Source organism: Haliaeetus albicilla, chromosome 4 (genome assembly GCF_947461875.1).
Source record: "Haliaeetus albicilla chromosome 4, bHalAlb1.1, whole genome shotgun sequence".
Classification (NCBI taxonomy): domain Eukaryota; kingdom Metazoa; phylum Chordata; class Aves; order Accipitriformes; family Accipitridae; genus Haliaeetus; species Haliaeetus albicilla.
The window spans coordinates 37930719-37949829 of NC_091486.1; the positions used below are offsets into that span (position 1 = coordinate 37930719).

A 19111-nucleotide genomic window follows, 5' to 3' on the forward strand; every position below is an offset into this window, starting at 1 on the left:
CTAATTCCACACTACTAGCCCCATTATCCCAGCATCGGAGCAGCCAGGTAACAATGTGCTCACCTGGGTGGCGGCTAAAATCTTTTCGCATGTCACGCAACTCACTCAGGGACAGAGATCGGGTAATTATTTCAGGTTCTGCCTCTTCCTCCTGTTCTCGCGATGACCCTGGTTCATCTTCATCTCTCACTGAGCGAACTGATTTCTTTGTGTGTTTCTTTTTCTGTACAGGGGCGACTGATACTGGCACAGGTTGGTTCTCTGGTTTAGTGGCAGTATCTGTCACCGGGGTAGGGTTAGCCACGGTACCTGTTGTCGTGGTAGGGGCAGCCACGGTGCATGTTGTCGGGGTTGGGGTAGCCACGGTGCATGTTGTCTTGTTTTCCATCTTTTCCCCCTTTTCCCCCTGGGGGTGCTGCATAATATCAAGCAGGGTTTGGTAGATACCGGCCAGGGCCCAGCACAGTGTAGTGAGTTGTGTGTCTCTGGGATAGCCACAGCATTTTCCTTTCAAAAATTCTATCACTTCATGAGGGTTCTGCAGTTGTTCGGGAGTGAACTTCCAAGTCACTGGAGGTGAGAAGTTCTCTAGATACCTGCCCACATCCTCCCACATGCCGTGCCACCCATAAATATCCAGCTTTGGGACAGATCTCTGGGTGGTACTCTTAAAGAGCCTCTTTGTAGCCCTAGACAAGACCTGAAACATAGTCAGGAGGCATAGCACTAACAGCACACAGGCTTGCGCATCCCAAGGATATTCAAAATTCTCGAAAACTGTTGTAATTAGTTGGAAAGAGAAAAAGGAGGGGAACGGATGGGGGGAAGTATCCCCCCCTAACTTCCCCATGGGTTGGGTGTAATTACCAATAAAATCCGACAGAAGGTGCCCAAAGTCTGGAAATGATATCACTGCCTCATACAGATACCAGCCTAACCTCATGACCAGTGATGTAATCATTTCACAAGTCGACATTGCCCAGTACAGCAAAATGATAATCCCAATCACTCTCCCAGAGATGAGATACGCAACTACAGGCAATACATAAAGCATATAAGAACTTACAAAACGCCACCATGTAAACAGCTGAATCAACATTGTGACTAACATCTATTTATCTAGTATAAGAAATGCGTATGACAAATTTGTTTCAACACGCTCTGGCCAGATCTGTCGTTATCTCAACCCTTCGTGCCCCACGTTGGGCGCCAAAAAGGACTGTCGTGGTTTCAGCCCAGCCGGTAACAAAGGACCACGCGGCCACTCGCTCACTCCTCCCGCCCCCCTCCGGTGGGATGGGGGGAAGACGGAGGAGAGGAAAAAAAAAACCAAACCTGGAACCTCGAGGGTTGAGATAAAGGCAGTTTACTCGAACAACACAAAGAAATTGCAACAACAACAACGGTATTAATGAAAAAGTATACAAAAAGAGTGATGCACAGTGCAACTGCTCACCACCCGGGACCCGACGCTCTGCCACTTCCCCCACCGAAAAGAAGAGCCCACCCCCCGGCCTGCTCCCCCTTTATATACTGAGCATGATGTCACATGGTATGGAATAGCTCCTTGGCCAGTTCAGGTCAGCTGCCCCAGCTATGCCCCCCACCTCCCAGGTTCCTGTAAAAAAAAATTAACTCTATCCCAGCTGAACCCAGGACACTGGGTCATTCATAATTATATACGCCCCCTACCACACTGTCTCTCGGGTATGGCGCTCTGAATGATATAGTTCTAGTTTATTCAGGCATTCCTTATATCAAGGCCACTCATCGCTTCTGCTTGTTCTTTTCACAGCCTCCAAAAGAAGACATGATAAAACGATACATAACATGGTGACATGCAGTACTGTATCAATATTCTCTATTTTCTACCCTAATCCTTTTTGTAGTAAGTCTTAACATATGAATTTTTAAAAATCACAGTAGAGCACTAAACCAACATTTTTACAGAACTCCTTTATTACCTAAATCTTTTGCTGCTGTATAATATTTTGCTGGCAGGAGATGTTTCTATCCAACTACCAAACTTCACCTGACTTCAGAAACTTCATGTTTCTTCAGTGGCAGCAATGGCCATTAACAAACCTCATGGCTGAGGTACCAGCTTTGGAATTTAAGCATAAGCAATAGCATTAACTATTAATTGTGGGCAGTGAAGTATCTATCTGCAACAGGAATATATTTGCAGCAAAAATTTCTAAAGAAATAGTACAGAAATGTTTACTTTTACAAAATTTTGCATTGTGTTGCACTTCAAACAATCATGAAACACAAAAAAAAAGGCAGTTTCTTCATGTCAGCCCCTAAGACTACCAGATGAGATTTATCAATTTTATTTTAATCTGGTGGGAAAAGATATTGAATCACCTCTCCAAACATCTTTGTTAGTCCTTTCCAAGACTTCAGCTTATTGTCTTGCACATGTATGCACAAAATAACCCTTAATAAAACCCTTAATGGAGACTGTTCAGGAGATTCTCTGTGGCCATGGGATCCCCTGGACTGTGTCAGGATTGAGGATAAATTCCTGTTGCTGGTTGGCATCGGGAGCCGAGGAAAGTCCAATTTCAAGGATGAATGGGGAATGGAAACAGGAGAATCCAGGCTGCTGGTTCTCTGCCTGCTGGGCTATTTCTATTGATTTCGCAAGGACTACTACCTTGGAAGAGGAGGCTTTCGCAAGCCTTATTGACTTTGATGAGGGATAACTACCCAAAAACTGATAGTAAAAAATTACAGTCCCTGGACTTTGATAGTAGTGGGCAATGGATTGCAGACAGAAATTACCCAGAAACTTACTGGAGAGAAATATTCCTGGAGTAAAAGTAGCAGCCAAAAAACTCACTTAAACTGGTTAAATATGATCAAGCTTAGTCTCAATTTCATCAAGATTTGCAAACCATCCTGGAAGTTTTAAAAGAACTTTGAATTATGATTCAGCTTGCTAATGAAACTCAGAACTGAGTGTCACTTAGTTTCATTATTTTTTTCCTGAAAGGCTTATTATCTGAAAGCCTACAGCTATAATTCACTGTAGCTATTTTTCATAATTTATATGAAAGAACTCTAGTAAGTGATCACATCTATCAGCTGGCTTTATTTTTCTAAATCCATCTTCTCCATCCTCCAAAGCCTTAAGCCTGGGCAAACGTTACTGCAAATGTCTGATAAATTGGATTAAGAGTGGGCTTCATCTGCAGAGGGGCTACCTATCACTAACTAGACTGGACTTTCTGCTCCCACTATAGGAGAGAAAAAGAAAGCAAGCAAGCTACAGAAACATTAAACACTTTACATAGGTAACTTTGGAGAGCTGACTGGATGCCTCAGCCTAGTGGATATTTTTATGGAGTGCACTTCAGGAATATACTTCTACTGTCTGCAGAAAGGTCAACTAGGAAAAAAAAAAGTAAGAATGTAAAAGTGTAATACATTATCTACTCCATGGTGATTGCCAGTGTGAATATTCTTACTTCACAATAAATGTGAGCTCCTTTTACTGCAGTAAGCTATTCTGCATTTACTGTAGACTTAAAAGGGTCAGGCCTGCAGTCACTGCAAAGTAAAATGTATTACAGAAATAAACCCCTTCTACAGGATAATTTACCGGTATAGTCATCCCAGAGAGGATTAGACTGTTCTGGTCTGATCCTCTGGATCAGATCACATTAGGCCTGACAGATGTTCCAGTGTAACCTTGTTGCACAACAAAAAAAATTTAAAACATTTTTTCTGTCCCAATAACAAAACAAACAAACAAACGGCAAAATTGTATTTTGAACATTGTCAAAAAACTCGAGCTAATACTCTTGATTTGGCAAAACTATTCTATGTATTAGCTGCAGTTATATGAAAGAATCTGCCTAAAAATATGCTGTTACCAAAAAAGAAAAAAAAAACCAAGGGAAAAATCAGCCATAGCCTAAGAGCACAATTCTCTACAGTCAATTAACTGCGATATCCGTGGACACAATTAACAATGGATTCCTTAGTTTCTGGAATATTTACTAGGTATTATAAAGACAGTACAAAGAAGCAGATTTCACTAACTAAAATGTACAATTTACCAGCATCTCCTCTGCTATCAATCTTGGTATTACTTAGTACATATAATTTCTTTTAGTATCTTTGCATATCACTTTTTTCTCATGTAAGCAGTCTATACATCATCCACTGATACACTTGAAGGAAGAAATAAAAAATAGAATAAATGAATAATATTAATGCAGTCTAGTACCAAATCTAATTATATATAAGGTTCTTGTCCTTATCAAGGCAGTGAGACCAAAGCAAAAGACAATTAGATACACTGATCAAATTACTCATTGATCTTAACAAATTCATTTCCAAGCAGTGTATAGTGAGTTTCAGCTTCATACCAAGGAGACTAGCTGGGAAAATAAATATCAAGAATACTGGCAGATCTTTTGATTACCTTACCTGAAACTTTCCCATTAGCTGTGAGATGTGACAGAGGCCTAAAACTCACAAGGCCACGAACATCAGATGGTATTTCCTTGATTTCTTGATCCCTTCTGAAAGTCTCCTTTCAGGCAAAGGAGTTTCCACCAGCAATGACCCCACTGTTTCACTGCGCTGGATGACGATGGGCCAAAGGAAGAAGTGGTACCCTGAAGACCCCTATGTTAACTGAACATCAGAGGCTGAAAAAAACCCACCCTACCTTTATTTTCTCTTCACGATTACCTGCAGACAACCAGTTCCAACCAAAACACTTATTATGTACAAGAGAGCTAATCAGTATTCTGTTATGTGCGTACTTGAAAATGCTATTGAAGATATGCAAATTATTATAAAACTGGTTTCTCAGCTTCCTAATGAACACACAGACAGTATTTCAGATAAACACCCTAGCATTAGGATAAATAACATAGTGAAATTAGAAGTAAATAGCAAAATTTTTTGCAATTAGTGCTGTTTGCTTCCTAATGCCATCCTCATTTTTTTGAAACCCCAAATTTGTTAACCATACACCTACTGATGCAAACAGCTGTATTCTGCACCCCCTGCATTAAATGGAGATGGACGTGAACAGGGACAGAGCTGGACTCAGTGGAGAGCAAAGCCATGCAGCAGAACAGGGTCCTGCAATGTTAAGATTGAATTAACTTGAAAAGAAGCTTATGATGAGACAGCAATCTGTTATCAGATTAGTCTGTGTCATTAACTTACTTAAAGCACTTACACTGTATAATTACTTTAACTGGGACTCATAAAATCACTTGATTGATTTTTTTTGCCATTAAAACTAACTGTTGTGCATAGGTCTATAGAACTATTTATTTATTCTAGTGCTTTAAAACCTAATTCTGGGCAGAGCATGCACTTACAAGGTGAGAGTGCTGGCCACAAATCTTTGCTTGGATATTAGCATTATGAAGGAGCTCTTCTTCAGTGCTTATGAGAAAGCACAGGTCTAGTTACAACGGAGAAAAAAAATTATCTACCCCATCTCTACCACTAATCTTCCATCTATACAAGGCAGAACTGAAGAAGGTTTTGCTGTAGAAAAGAAAGAAGGTTTAACTCTAGATAGCATCTTCTTCACTGAATGTTCATCACTGTTTAATGACAAGCAAGGGAAGGAGCCTGGTATTAATCTCCTTTACTCTTCTATGTTAACTAGTCCAGTCACAGACTTTAATTAGAGTAGAATTTTGATTTTAAAACATCCTAGGGTTGATTTTTGGCATTTAATTTCCTTATAGCAGGCATGTAGACATCTAAAGATTTTCATAGCTACTTAATGCAATTTCATTGACAGGCAAGTGTCTAGTGTAATTAGACTCTTCGGGAAAATCAAGTTTTTCTATTTGATCCTTCCAGAGACACACTAAACTAAATGAAGGGCCTTTTAACCCTGCAGAACTTGCAGCCCTGGAGATGGACTGAAAACCCCTCCTAAGCATGAAAACCAAGCAGTGGAACAAATGTCAGTGTTCATGCCAGGCAGCCCTCAACCCAAGGGGTATGACCACATCTTTTGTAAAGGTGTGTCAGTACCCGAGAAAGGGCAAAGGACAGGGCAAATCGTTTATTTATTTCACGTCAGGTTAACTGACTGCCAGTTGACCAGCTACTACTAATATGTATTAAAAAGTTGCTCCAGAACTCTTCAAGCTTTAATTTATTGAAGTTAGTTTTTGGTCTAGGAAAAGTTGCCACTAGTTGGCTGGGGCATCAGGGAAACAGAAAATTGGACCCCATCTTATTAAATATATTTCATTTTGAGCATGTGATTGATCTATGGGACAATTTACACATGAAAATCTACATACCTGTATTTTCAGGATGAGAGTTCTTGGTGATTATCAAGTTCAGTTTTCCTAGCTTCGGCTGCTGTGCTTGAGTGTAATAAATTTTATTCTGCAAGATTTTTATCATGATCCTCTATAGTGATATTTTTTTTTTTTGCTAAGTTTTCAAAGCACTATTTTTCCTGTATTTTCTCTTTTCTGCTTATGTTTTTAAGATTTTTTTTTTTGAAGGAAAGCAAAAAGGTACATAATAATCTTTGAATTGAAGTAAAGATGTGTCTCTCCCATCCCTCTCAAAAACACAACTTCTCCATGGCTGGTTAAAATTGCAATCTGTTCTACTCTCAAACAAATCTGAAACTTTGTTACTTAAATATAAATGTCTCAAACCCTGAGCATTGTATTTGCCCTGCTGAGGAAGTTTCAAACCCTATTTTAAATTCAGCATGTGCACCGAGTTTTCACAGCCAATGTGTTAGGAGCAGGGTGCTGCTGAACAGCGTGTGGTACCTATGGAAGTAAGTGGTCCTGGAAATCCCCCCAGCAGGCTCAGGGATTTTTCTTTACAGACCCTTTCACTGATTCCATTTTACTATGGCTTTCCAGATCATTAAACCTTTTCATGCAAATTTACTACCTTCTTATAGCCTCAGGGACCCATCATGACTAGTCTTACCTTACGTGCTTTGAAGTTATGTGCCACAAGCACTTAAATACCCAGCCATTAAAAAGAGACCTTAGAACTGGGCCAGGTCTGAAACACGCCTAGGCAGGTTTGTGTGTCTGCCCAGCAAATCCTGGATGCAGACAGGAAACAATTCAGCTGCAAACCAGAAGGATAGTCTATTCTGATATATACCTGATGGTCTGTATCAGCTTATCACACTGGAAAGAAGTATCTCCTACACAGACATTTGACTGTTAAATGGAACACATCTTGTAGGGCTGGACCGATGTACTTGTAATTTTAGCTAAAAAAAACACCACCACAACAACAAACCCCCAAACCCACTAGGAATTACTCTCCTGAATTTAATTATGAATATGTATGAGCTTAAGATTTGCATTATGATGCAATATAATGCAGTAAATAATTATTTTCCTAAAATTAATCCTCAGTGTTACCACAGTCAGAAAAAGACTTCATCTGAAGACAAAAAAGTGAGGAAGGGTATGGGGAAAAAAAAAAAAAAAAAAAAAAAAGAAAAGAAGCATAATTTTATTTGGCAACTTTAAATAATGCAAATAAATCTTTTTACTCAGAAGCCCAGAGAAAAAGTTTGTCCTAATGGGAAACAGAATTAAGTTTAAATTTGCCATAGAGAAAACGCCTTGAAAATACCCTTCTAAAAATTTCTTCTAATTTTGGGTTGATGCAAAATAGTCTTCACAAGCAGTAATCAGGTGTGATGAAGATGCTCAGTCTAAGTGAAAAGACAGTAATGCTACCTAGAGAAAGAGAAACAAGACTGTAAGAACAGTGCTTTGCCAACACACAAACAGGTTTTGAAGATCCTGTTCTTTAATTTCTGAGATTGTTTTGTAAACTGCCGAAGTACGAGATGAGCCCTGCAGGAGCCCTGATTTACCTTGGCAGATCTACACTAGCTAAATTAGGAGTGACCTTATTGCAGTCTTAAACCCAGATATAGCATCTTTGAGATGAGATGGGCCTGGTCTTTGTTTTCTCTGAAAAGATAACAGAAAATGTAAATGTTGCAAACTTCCGAATGACCCTAGGTTAAAAAAGGGGGGGGGGGGGGGGGGGGGGGGGAGATTGCGGCAGGGCGAGATAAAGAAAGGAGATTGGAGTAACTGAAGCAAAAGTCTATATACTAAGCACAGGAACCAATGACCCATGGCAAATACCTTTTTTCCAATGACTTTTAATGAGTTTTTCTTACTTTATTTGTGTGAGAAACAAATGGCAAACAGAGCATTTATCGTTGCTATGTCCCTCACATATACAAAAAGTTATTTGAATAGATGCAACTCATGAGAATAGCTACTTTATATGAATGGTAATACTTAAGTTTTGAAGACTTTAGGCCATACAGCTGGATAGTTGATAGTCAATAATTTCAATAAAATTGAAAGACAGCAGAAGCTTAATAAAAATAGCACTTAAGGCTCCTAAGTGCATAAAAGCCAGATTTTAACTCCACCTCCTGGCCAACAGGGAGAAGGAAAGATTTCGGTTGATTTGGTACTTTTCACTCTTGTGTTGGAAAATGGGGAGAAAACAAAGGACTGTGGTACAGCCACGTGTCAAGAGACATTGTTGGGCAAATGCTTCTGAAGTTGAGAGTGTCAGATATAGAAAAGGCACGAGAGAGCATTTTTACCAATCTCTTTGCTGTCTACCTACCCAGGCAAGTGCTCAATAACAGCCAGCCCTGCAATGAAGATAGCCAAACTCAAATGTCTTACATCCAGTATCTGTACATGAGCTGATGGAAAATACCTAAAAATGACTGGCCATTACCACCAATGACATTTCCAGGGAGGCTCTTACAACAGCACCGGCACTGCAGGCGTGCTCTGTACTGCTTTGCTGCCAGCAGTGCTGTACAAGCGGCACCTTTCACTGTGAGATGAACACGCAGAGGAAGCATTTACCCGGCATTGCCCATAATCATTAACTGTGTTTAAAGAGATACAGAGAAAATGAGCCATGTCCACAAAATAGTCAAAGCTTCCTCAAAAATATCACACTGAAACCCACACATTTGCATAAACAATACATTTAGACTGATCCGTAGTCATACTATTCCATTTTTCTCCATTTTCTGTCCTGTTTTCTGCATAGCAAGTTGTCAAAAACCCCTGAAGTTGAGCAAAAATGCAGAGAATGACATGTTGTCATGCTGTTAGGTAAAGAAACGCATTTTTAAATACATTTTCAATATACACTCACAAAAGCTCAGGACCAGACTAGAGACCAAGATCTGACTGAAGTTCAAGGGACTATTTCTGCCAATCCGTCACACACTGCAGCATTCAGACCAATGATAAGAGAGGGAGACGCTTAACCACAAACCCTGTGTGAGCAGTGCTAAAACACTTGTCTCGACTTTTCTTAGTAACAGGGACATTGCAGAAACCAGTTTGAAACTCCGGAACAAAAGGTGTTCCATGTATCTTACTAACCTTCCTGCTCCTGCATTAGAGCAGTGCCTGTAGGTTCCCGTTGCGTTAGGGACTCTGAACAGAATATAAAAGACAGTTTTAGAGTCCCCAGAAGTTGAGGTGGTACCTTATAGGCACCTCCTCCTCAATAGCAAGGCTTCTCCTCTGTGCCTAGCTACTCCTCCTCAGTGCCAGCACACTTGTTTGCAGGAACATGCATTTATTTAGACCAGCAAGCTGATTTAGGTTAAAAATACTTCTTCAGGGGAAAAAAGTATGTGTAATTAAAACCTGAATCAGTTCACATATCCAGTTAAGCGGTGTTCAGCCCCATCACCACCATGCCAGAATAAACAACAGGATGGTTGCATGAGATATGGAACAAGTGAGAGCACTGGCCAAGACTGACCCAACTCTATTACAGGGGGAACCAAAGCTAATAGCAAAAGTGTAAGGTCCAAAAGAAATGAGTGCAACAACCAAAACTAAAAACAAAGCCTCCTAATGTTGTATCTGCCTGATAAACATGCACTTTTAGGTTTCCATAAAACTACAAAGAAGTTGCTTTACAGTTGTGAACTGCTCACCAGTTATGGAAGAAGCAGGACCTTGAGGCTCAAGAATCTTCTGATACCACTAGAAAAAAGACTGGAAGAGAGAAATAATGGCACAACACGCTAGATAGAAACGTATATTGAGGGGATGCCAGCATTAGTCATGAGCTGAAGGCATTCGGTAAAAGAAACCGATTTCTTGCACACGAGTGCTGATTTTTTTTTCAAAGGCTTCATATTCTTGGATTATTCAATTCTTTTTAGCCCTAAGCCATCCCTGCCCAGCCAAAAGTTTTCCCTTTTTAGTTGAAAGGAACTCCAGCTGCCTTGAAGAAAACAAACAGCAGACAAATGCCCCATGCCACAGAAACTGCTGGATGCACAGCAGGCTCTTCCAGCAGGAATCATTGGTGGAACATATATAAAATTAGCATTTCTGAACCCACTAATCATTTTTGTTAAAAAGCAACAGTATCTGCAATATTGCTGATATAGGACTCAGATGAACAGGATTCCAGCTTAGCTACAGTAAACCAACAAAATTTAATATTGATATAATATGGCTACTTATAAAAGAAACTAAACCTGACATTCTGGATACAGAGCTTAGCAAGGCCTACTTAAAAAACTGATCCTTAAGTAGCAGTGGGCAGACAAAAAGATTATATATTCCCAAACCTTAAAGATCTTTGGATCTTAGACTTCATTTTCAACAGAGCTCAGTCAGCAACTGCAGCAGTGATCTGATTTCCTCTGGACTTGAGTTTGCAGTGTGGATCCTACAACATTTCTGAATAATATCCTCACACTGTGGTCCACTTTCCTCTTCCATTAGAATCTCCATCATTGTAAAACACATAAACCCTTGAGATCTTTGCTTCTCTGTTAATATAGACTGAAACGGATTTTCCATTTCATGTATACATGTAGATGAACATGAACACATACAGAGCATGACAGCATAAACCTGACTTTGGAAATCAGATTTAAGATATGCTACCTAAAGCGCATACCTGTAGTAACCAAAATGGATTTGGGAAACTATCAGGCTAGGTTCAATTTTACAAAGAAATGACCCATAAACCCCAGTGAAATTAGGTTAAAAGAGTGTTAGAAAAAAATGGCAGCATAGTGGAGAGCCTTAGCTTGAAGTCTAAACTCAAGGTGGTTTTAATCCTGACCTTAAAAGAAAGCAGTGCCAGGACTGTCTTTTCTGCTTTTGGCTTTTCTGCCAAATGCTGGGAACAAAAAAGAGCACAGAAGTGGTGAGAGCTGGAGGTGGTAATGCTGGTACCAGCACACCTAGTGTTCTGCTCCCCTACCAATATTCAGCCTTTCGCTGCCTCTCACAGTGAAGGCATAGACAGCTCTTTTGGATCAATATTCCTGTGGGATTTTGAAGTACATTAATGCAGCACAGGTTTATCACACAGAAAAAACTACATACTAACATCTTGTTTCTTAAATTTGTGCTAATGATAACAAGGTATTTTCCTATTTATTATTATTACATATTTATTATATGTATTCTGGGCATCCAGTGAAAAAATAACTATTTCTGCAACTGAATTCCATTATATGGTAAAATACTTCATGATGATTAAGTTAGACTGAAGTCTTTTAACCAGTCCAGACAAGTGATTTATTTCTTGCAAACAGGTTGGAAGGGTACTCAGCAGAGGATGCTTATGTTGAAGTTTTGTGTCACGAGGCTGCCAGGAGGTGTTAAATGAAGACAAAGCACTTAGGTTTTTCCTTCAATTTCATCCACAACAATGCAGATGAAGCTTTTATGTATGACCATTTTTAATGGCTTCATTTTAAGCATTGTTTTATCAAAGGTTTTGGTGTATGCTTTGATCCCTTTTTGCATGTCATAAATTTCACAAGCCGAAGTTTAAAATTATATGTTTAAATATACCCCTATGTATATACATATATGTGTATAAAAATGAAGTGGATGGTAACTTCATTCATCATCATTAACCTTGCTTTTATAAACAGCTTTTCAAACAGTTTTATCTACAGGAGCACATTAAATCAAGTAATGATTATGTCCCTGCGTACAATAAGACTGCACTGATAGCAAAGGAGCTCAGTCAGCTCTCATAATATGAGTCAGCAATTGTTCTGTGATATCTTTAATTTGTTACAAGCTAAATCCTCTTAAAAGCACCCACTGGAATCCAAAAGGTCAGATGGGAAGGTGGCAGAAAATCAATACTGACAGCTTCTGTCACCCTCCACAATCTATATCGCTCTAAGCTAAATTGCTTCATTCTAATCATTCTAATATTTGGCTGCTTGAGTCCTACTTATGTAACATTTCAAAAAAAAAAAAAAAGAAAAAAAGAAAAAGAAGAGAAAGTTATTACTTTTAGCACTAAAAATCAGAACAAACCTGGTTCTTGGTTGGGGTTTGTGCAAGTACTGTTGTGATCAATGTTGCATTTTCATATAGAGACTGTCCAAAGCCATGACAAAACAACTGACTGCACTCCTGTAACAGCTACAACACTTTTGAGGTGGGTTAGCCCAAAATTTGAAAGACAAATTAACACCAGTTGGGGGGCCCATTTAATTTTCTTATAGCTCATTAAAAAGTACAATTCCTCTATTTACATGCTTATAAGGGTTAATTTCAAAATGCAGTGAAATAAAAATGCCAGAAGGCTTTAGATTAAGCTTTAAAAATAGTTTTCTTACCTACTGTGTTTTTAAATATGAATAAATACCAGCACTAATAATCAATATATGCAACATGGAGGAAAACAGTAATTTTTCCAGAAATGGATTTTAATATGAAGCAAAGAAAAGGTCATTCTAATGTAAAACAGATTAAAAGTAAAATAAACATCCCTTCAACTTTGATATGAGAATTTAAGAGGTGCTGCAGCTGTCAGCAATCTCCTCTTATTAAAAAAAAAAAAGCCTTAACAAAAATAACAGGAGAGAAATACAGATTTTAGCAGACAGGGAATGATAATTTGTGTCCTTGAAAAGAAACTTGAAAATACATAGAAAAGAATCACTGCTGAGCAGTATCCTGGTTTTATTTGGAGTCTTTCCTTGAGAATGTAAGACATGTCTGTTGACTATATTATCTTTTCTGCATCCTGAATTTGTGAGGGTCTTCAAACATTTTTTCAGTATTGTGCTCCTGTCACCTTAAAATTGTGTTTTATAGCACAGTAATAGTAAGTGATGAAAGTAGAAAAGTTGTGATGGTGGCCATCGCTTTGGATTTTTAAAATAATTCTGTTTAATGTTTTCAAACCAGCTACTGAAGTATTGACTTTTGTCTTTATTAAAAGAAAACCTTTTTTTGGCCAACTCGATACAGCATCTATCTGCATGGAAACATAAGCCTTCAGCAACTGCCGTTAGCAGAAATGAAGATCAAGCCTACAATACCAACATCTCATCCCATATAAAAGACCCCCTCATGCCCATGACCAGTGATGCTCCCCAATACTAGCTCCAGCCAACCAACCACCTACAGCTCCTGGCCTCCAGGTCACCCCCAAACCATCTGTCAACCAAATGCCTTTCCAACAGGAAGGGAAGGTGAGATTCCTAACTGATCTAAAGCACACAAAGCCCTGTAACACAGCACAACATGGATAAGTTATGTATTTTACCTGGCTGACTTCCTTCAGGAGCTATCAAGTATTTAAAACCATCAACAAGACTCATTAGGAGAATAACCTATATGACACTGACCGAATCCGACACTTTAAAAGGTTATCATTGATGGTATATCTACACATACGTTCTTTACATCCAGACTATTTCCATTTTGGAAGTATCTTGCCAAAGGAGGTGGATCTAAAATTACTGCTGTGAGTAACAGCTCCTGGAAAAGCAGTAGGAAGAAGTAAAAGTTTTCATTCCTTTCTCTTGCCTGAGCCCAAGTATTCGACTTCTGCTTTAAATGGCAATGCAGCCGCTGAACATAGGGCTTTTAATGTTGACCTTGCATGCTTAATTTTAAGGGCAATGAGAATAGAACAATTTAATAGAAATCCATTGACCTTTTAAAAAGCTTTCCTACACCATTTTCTCTCATAAATTGGTAAAATATTTACTAGCATGAAGCTTTTACTTTTTCCATTAACAAATACTTTTTCCCCTGCTTACTTGATTCTAGTCATAATATTCTTTACGATGTAACTATACGTCACACAAATAATTATGAAATAAAGTATTTTTAAATTGCATTTAAAAGTAAAAGAGTCACAAAGAGAAGTAGTAGGCAAAATAGTTCAACAGTATGTAAGTGAAAATGCAAATTCTTCTAATGTATATTTAAATGGCTGTTTGCATAGTCTCAGAGCTCCCTGGCACTAGTATTGCTTGCTTCGGTCTTTATTCTGGGCAGCTGAGCACTTCAGAAGGACGAGCAGAGAGGAGGGCAGAGAGGAGCTGACTCCCAACAGACATCATCCCACACCCAAGTAACCAACCCCCAACAGCCCATCCACTATACTTGAGGGCCTAACCATTAATGACATAGTATCTAATCACTTGCAAACAGTTAGGTCACCATTTATGAGAAGATGTCATAATTAGTCACATTAATGGAATTAACAGAAGTTTCTACCAGTGGCAGGAAGCCAAATAAGCCATATTGGGAGAAGTTCCCAGCAGAAAGACAGGACCTGGCTCATTCCCACGGGTCCACAGCTGGTGCCTACGGCAAGCAAATATTGACCTTAAACTCATCTTTTTCTGTACTCTTTTTTTTCCTCCGTATCTTCTGAAATCATGAAACACAAGTTCAAGCATATGTCCCCAACACATTCTCCAATTTCAGGCAGCGGGACCCACACAGTAATGTTCTTGAAGAAAGACTTAAAATAACATTTGTTGTCCAACAAAACATGGTGTTTCCTTCCTGAGTTCAAAAACTTTCTTATATTGAAAAGTTTCTGTTCTGGGTTTTTTTAATGTTGTTTTGTTTTTGTTTCCTACCTCTGGAACATTAAAATTATGTTTCCAAAAATCTCTGATTTTATAACCCAATATGGTTACAATGGTGAAATTTTAGACTTCCAAGTCTTGTTTCTTTTCCAAACGTGATACACATATACATGGTTTTTTATAGATATATATAATATATACACACACCCCTCTGGTTTTTCATTTCAGTCATTCTCAGTTTTCACACACTCAAAGAGGTTGAAGTTTGGTGAAGAATTTTTGAACAGAGGACCACAGCACATATGTGGTATTTATTAATGCCAGAAGAGACCTTACAACTTTCCTGCAGCCCTCATGTACATTAACGTATAGCACGCTAGCGCTACCATTGCACAGGAGGACCAGAAGGCAAAGCCATCCTATTGTACTTATTTTTTTCCAGTGAAAAGGGAGTAGCTGTTAATCTACTGCTGAATATATTGACTTTACGTGAACAGAAAGGTGACACCAGTATCATCAGTGGGCAAGATAAATGGAAAGGTGAAGAAGTCAAACAATCCCACCTAAATACAAGAGGACCACATTAAAGCCACTGTAAAATCACATAACACTGATTTGATTGAACAGCACGGAGGGGAAAATGTGATGTGTTGGGCTAACACTTAACTTCATTAACCAATTTATAACCATGCTTTTCAGATTTGATTATCAACGTAACTGTTTGGAAACACATGCCATCACAAAAAGAGGCATACAGGACCTCTCCAGCGCTATATAATTAAAAGCAAACATTGATCCCTTGACTGTTGAAGCCAGAACCTCCGTCAAATACAACTTTATTGAACAATAAATTCAATTTCAAATTTGCTTATTATTTTAAGATTAAAGCATGCTGTATTACACACACAGAGCTATATACTCTGAAAGCAAGCGGAAAGTATTCATTACAAAAGCCGTCATGCTTCAGTGACAGCAATTATCATCTCGCACTTGTTAAATGCCATACAAAATGAGACTTGCTTCAGATGGTTTTATTTCAGCCCACCTGACCTGAATCAAACTAATGATGTACTGCAAAAGCTACACTTATATGATAGCCAACACCACCAACTGATTACCATGTGGTCTTTTTATGGGTTTTAGCATGAAAACGTCAGAGTGAATACAAATAACATCTTTAATTTTACCTCTGTTTAAAAAAGAAATCATCCATGCTTGCATTCATCATGGAAAAGCAGTTTTATAGACTTCATTTCACTTGATGTAGCTCAGCATCATTTTAAAGACTCAGTTTCAGACTGGGCTTACTCCAGGTTTATAATGTTGAATTAAACAGACTAACAACAGTGGATTATAACTGATATCTTAGGGATGAGATTTCCTTATTTAAAATGTGTAAATACCAACACCAATAGTACCTAGAAAAATGGTTTGAACCTGGGCATATATGAGAGCACTGACAATAATATTTATTGAGCCTTCCCTATTCATGCCGAAGCAACGGTTCTCAATAGATCCTTTCCATCTGATTTAAAGGCAATGAGAATAGGCTGCAGGCTGCAAAAAGCCTTTTCCAAAATGGGAGGAGAGTCTGAGGATTGTCATGCTCGAGACAACTATCACTTTTTCTGTCAAGGTTTTAAGAGCTCCAAGCATGCTACAGCTCTCTTAAAAAACGACAAGGGAAAACAACGGATGAATGAAAGGCTGATTAGCTGCTGAAACCCACGGGCAAAGCAGCATTTACCTTCCAACCAATTAAAGCACAAAACCTAGCTGTCTTCCCAGCTGTCTTCACAGGGCTTGTACATCGGTGGCCTCTCAGGCAGCTTTTCTGAAATGCAAACCAACTGAATGAAGGAGGACTCCTGACAATATTTCTGCCCTCACTTCACATATGTTTCTAAAGCCCACAGAAGCTGATTCTTCCTTGCCATTTATACCCAGGTAATAGGGGAGAACTAAGGGCTACTTTCTCAACTGCTACCTATTTCAATTGTTTGGCAGAGCACAGATTTTTGTCCATTTTGAATAGCAAGGAAAAGCTTCTCAACAGAAGAGAACAGACTGAGTTAGGGGAATAAAAATGCTGATGAACTACAAATACTGACACCACTTTCATTAACATATTATAACAGATTTGCTCAAGACTGATAAAATCTGTAATACTTCAACAGAAACATAAACACCTCCCCCCCTCTAATCTCTGTATCAACAGGATTGGTTGGATTACCAAACTTCTATAATATTTGCATTTCCTTCTCAGCTCTGCATGTATGAAATTCTATTCAGGAGTTTATGCAACATCTATATTGGGAAGCAAATTCTTTCTAAATGGCATTGTGTAACCTAAAGAATCGGATCTCTCAGGCAAAGTCTGTTCTTTGAAGGTACATACAGACATTATTCCCATTTTCAAGCACAATTTGTGGCTCACTTCTTGGTCTTCATATGAAGTAAATATCTGGAGCAAAACATGCAATTTCTAAAAGACTGTCCAGCCCTAACACGTAAACAGCATTTTGGCAGTAATACTCCACTGCAACATGATGCTCACAAAAACAGTAAGCAAGTTAAGACTCTTATGTGAATTTACCTTTCTGAAGGCAACCTTAAGACCCAATACACAGCCCCTTTTGTTGCTTAAGGTGTGATATTACATATTTGGGAAAATAGCTGCAGTTTTGGGAGCTTTAAGATTACATGCAAATACAGCACCAGGCTATACTCAGTCAAAAGTAACTTCTGATTTTGTTTCAGCAGATGTCTCTGTAAGCTCCCACAGGATCATGGAACTCTCTCAACAGTCTATTTTAAAAGATGTGATTGTGTTGAAATGCTGATATTTTTCTGAAGTATTTCTGGAAGGGCATTTTGTGTTTCCATAAAAGTACTGAATGCTTACAATACTACATCACCAATGTTTCTTTCATAAAACTTGTTATATCAACTCTATTCTAAACCAGTAAATTCAGTCAATAAATGACAGAGCTTTGCAATCCATGCCTCCACAGCTCTCTCTGGTCTGGAAGTTCAGATTAATAATCATCTGGCTGAAAACGTAACTTTTGTCCATTTTTTTTTCCCCTCTGTTCCCCCGACACCACGTGTCTTTTATACCTTAGCTGCAAGGAAACCAGGAGATTTTATATTAGACCACAATACAGCTAGAAATTGGCGCAGCAAGCAATTTAGATCTGATCATGCTGATGTCCCACTCCATTTGATGCGTTTGACCTCGGTAACAAACAAGCTGACAGGCCACTGTCTTTAACAACGGCATTGCTGAAATAAGGAGGACCTGCCTGCTCCAAAATGTGTCGGGGTCAAGTGGTGTGGAGGAGGCTGATACACATAATCAGCTTTGGGCTATTTGCCTCAGACAGCTACACTCATGCTTCGGAAACTACTGCTCACCTCTGGTCAATTATTCAATATTCGTATTTCTAACCAAAGCTTAAGAGAGACCAAGGAAGCATCCTGAAAGCTAAATCTAAACGAATAATTTACTGTAAGAACACTTTTAGCTCCAAAGCAAGCATGCTTTGAGATGCTTCATGACTATCAAATTACAGCTAATACACAGTCAAACTGGAAAATGTAAATTTAACTGGCAAAAGGAAATGGAAAATTTGTTATCCCTTTTCTTTTTCGCTTCTTCAACATTTCTAAACAGCACCATCACAAAGAGTAAAGGCAAAGAGAAGTGCAAGAGATCCCGCATTCAAATACATCATCCTTGCTGAGAATTAGAACAGCACTGAAAGTCAATAGGCCTTTCAAAGTGTAATTAGATTGCTACAAACGAGACTTAGAAAGGCACTGAGGAACCCAGAGACAGATATTCCTCATGAGCCCACCCACCAATGCACCTACCTCATTCTTTTCTGAACTATTGACTCAAAAGTGAATTTGAACTTTTTCTCAATAACCTCTAAATTCATATAACCAAACATGCCATATTAGCAAAGCTACACCTTTTATTGGCACTGTTGCACTGTCTATAGTTTCCTGAACAACTTCCAACCCCCCCAATTCAGCCACACCCTTCTACTCTGCCTTTATTTCACAGAAACAAAAGGGTAACTGCTAGCTTTAACAGTTTATCAAGTCCTAGGTACAAGCTAAACAACTAACATAAACGTAGTTTGAGTCTAATGAAAAAATTGCAGATCTTCAAAACCTTTAATTTCTTTTTCCTTCCTTCCAAAGAAGTTGGGCAAAATT

At 38.7% G+C, this 19111-nt stretch overlaps 1 protein-coding gene across 2 annotated transcripts in view; it reads right to left on the bottom strand.

The window, feature by feature from the left end:
• Positions 1-19111, bottom strand: part of ZNF804A (zinc finger protein 804A) — a 171049-nt gene that overhangs the window by 52898 nt on the left and 99040 nt on the right. Inside the window, exon 1 of one of the 2 annotated variants that reach the window (XM_069781938.1) lies at positions 4441-4999. The exons of the other annotated variant lie outside the window; for it this stretch is intronic. Coding sequence (XP_069638039.1) covers positions 4441-4455 — 15 coding nt within the window. The 5' untranslated portion in view covers positions 4456-4999. Of the gene's footprint in view, positions 1-4440; positions 5000-19111 lie in introns of those variants that run through there. 2 annotated transcript variants of the gene reach the window in all.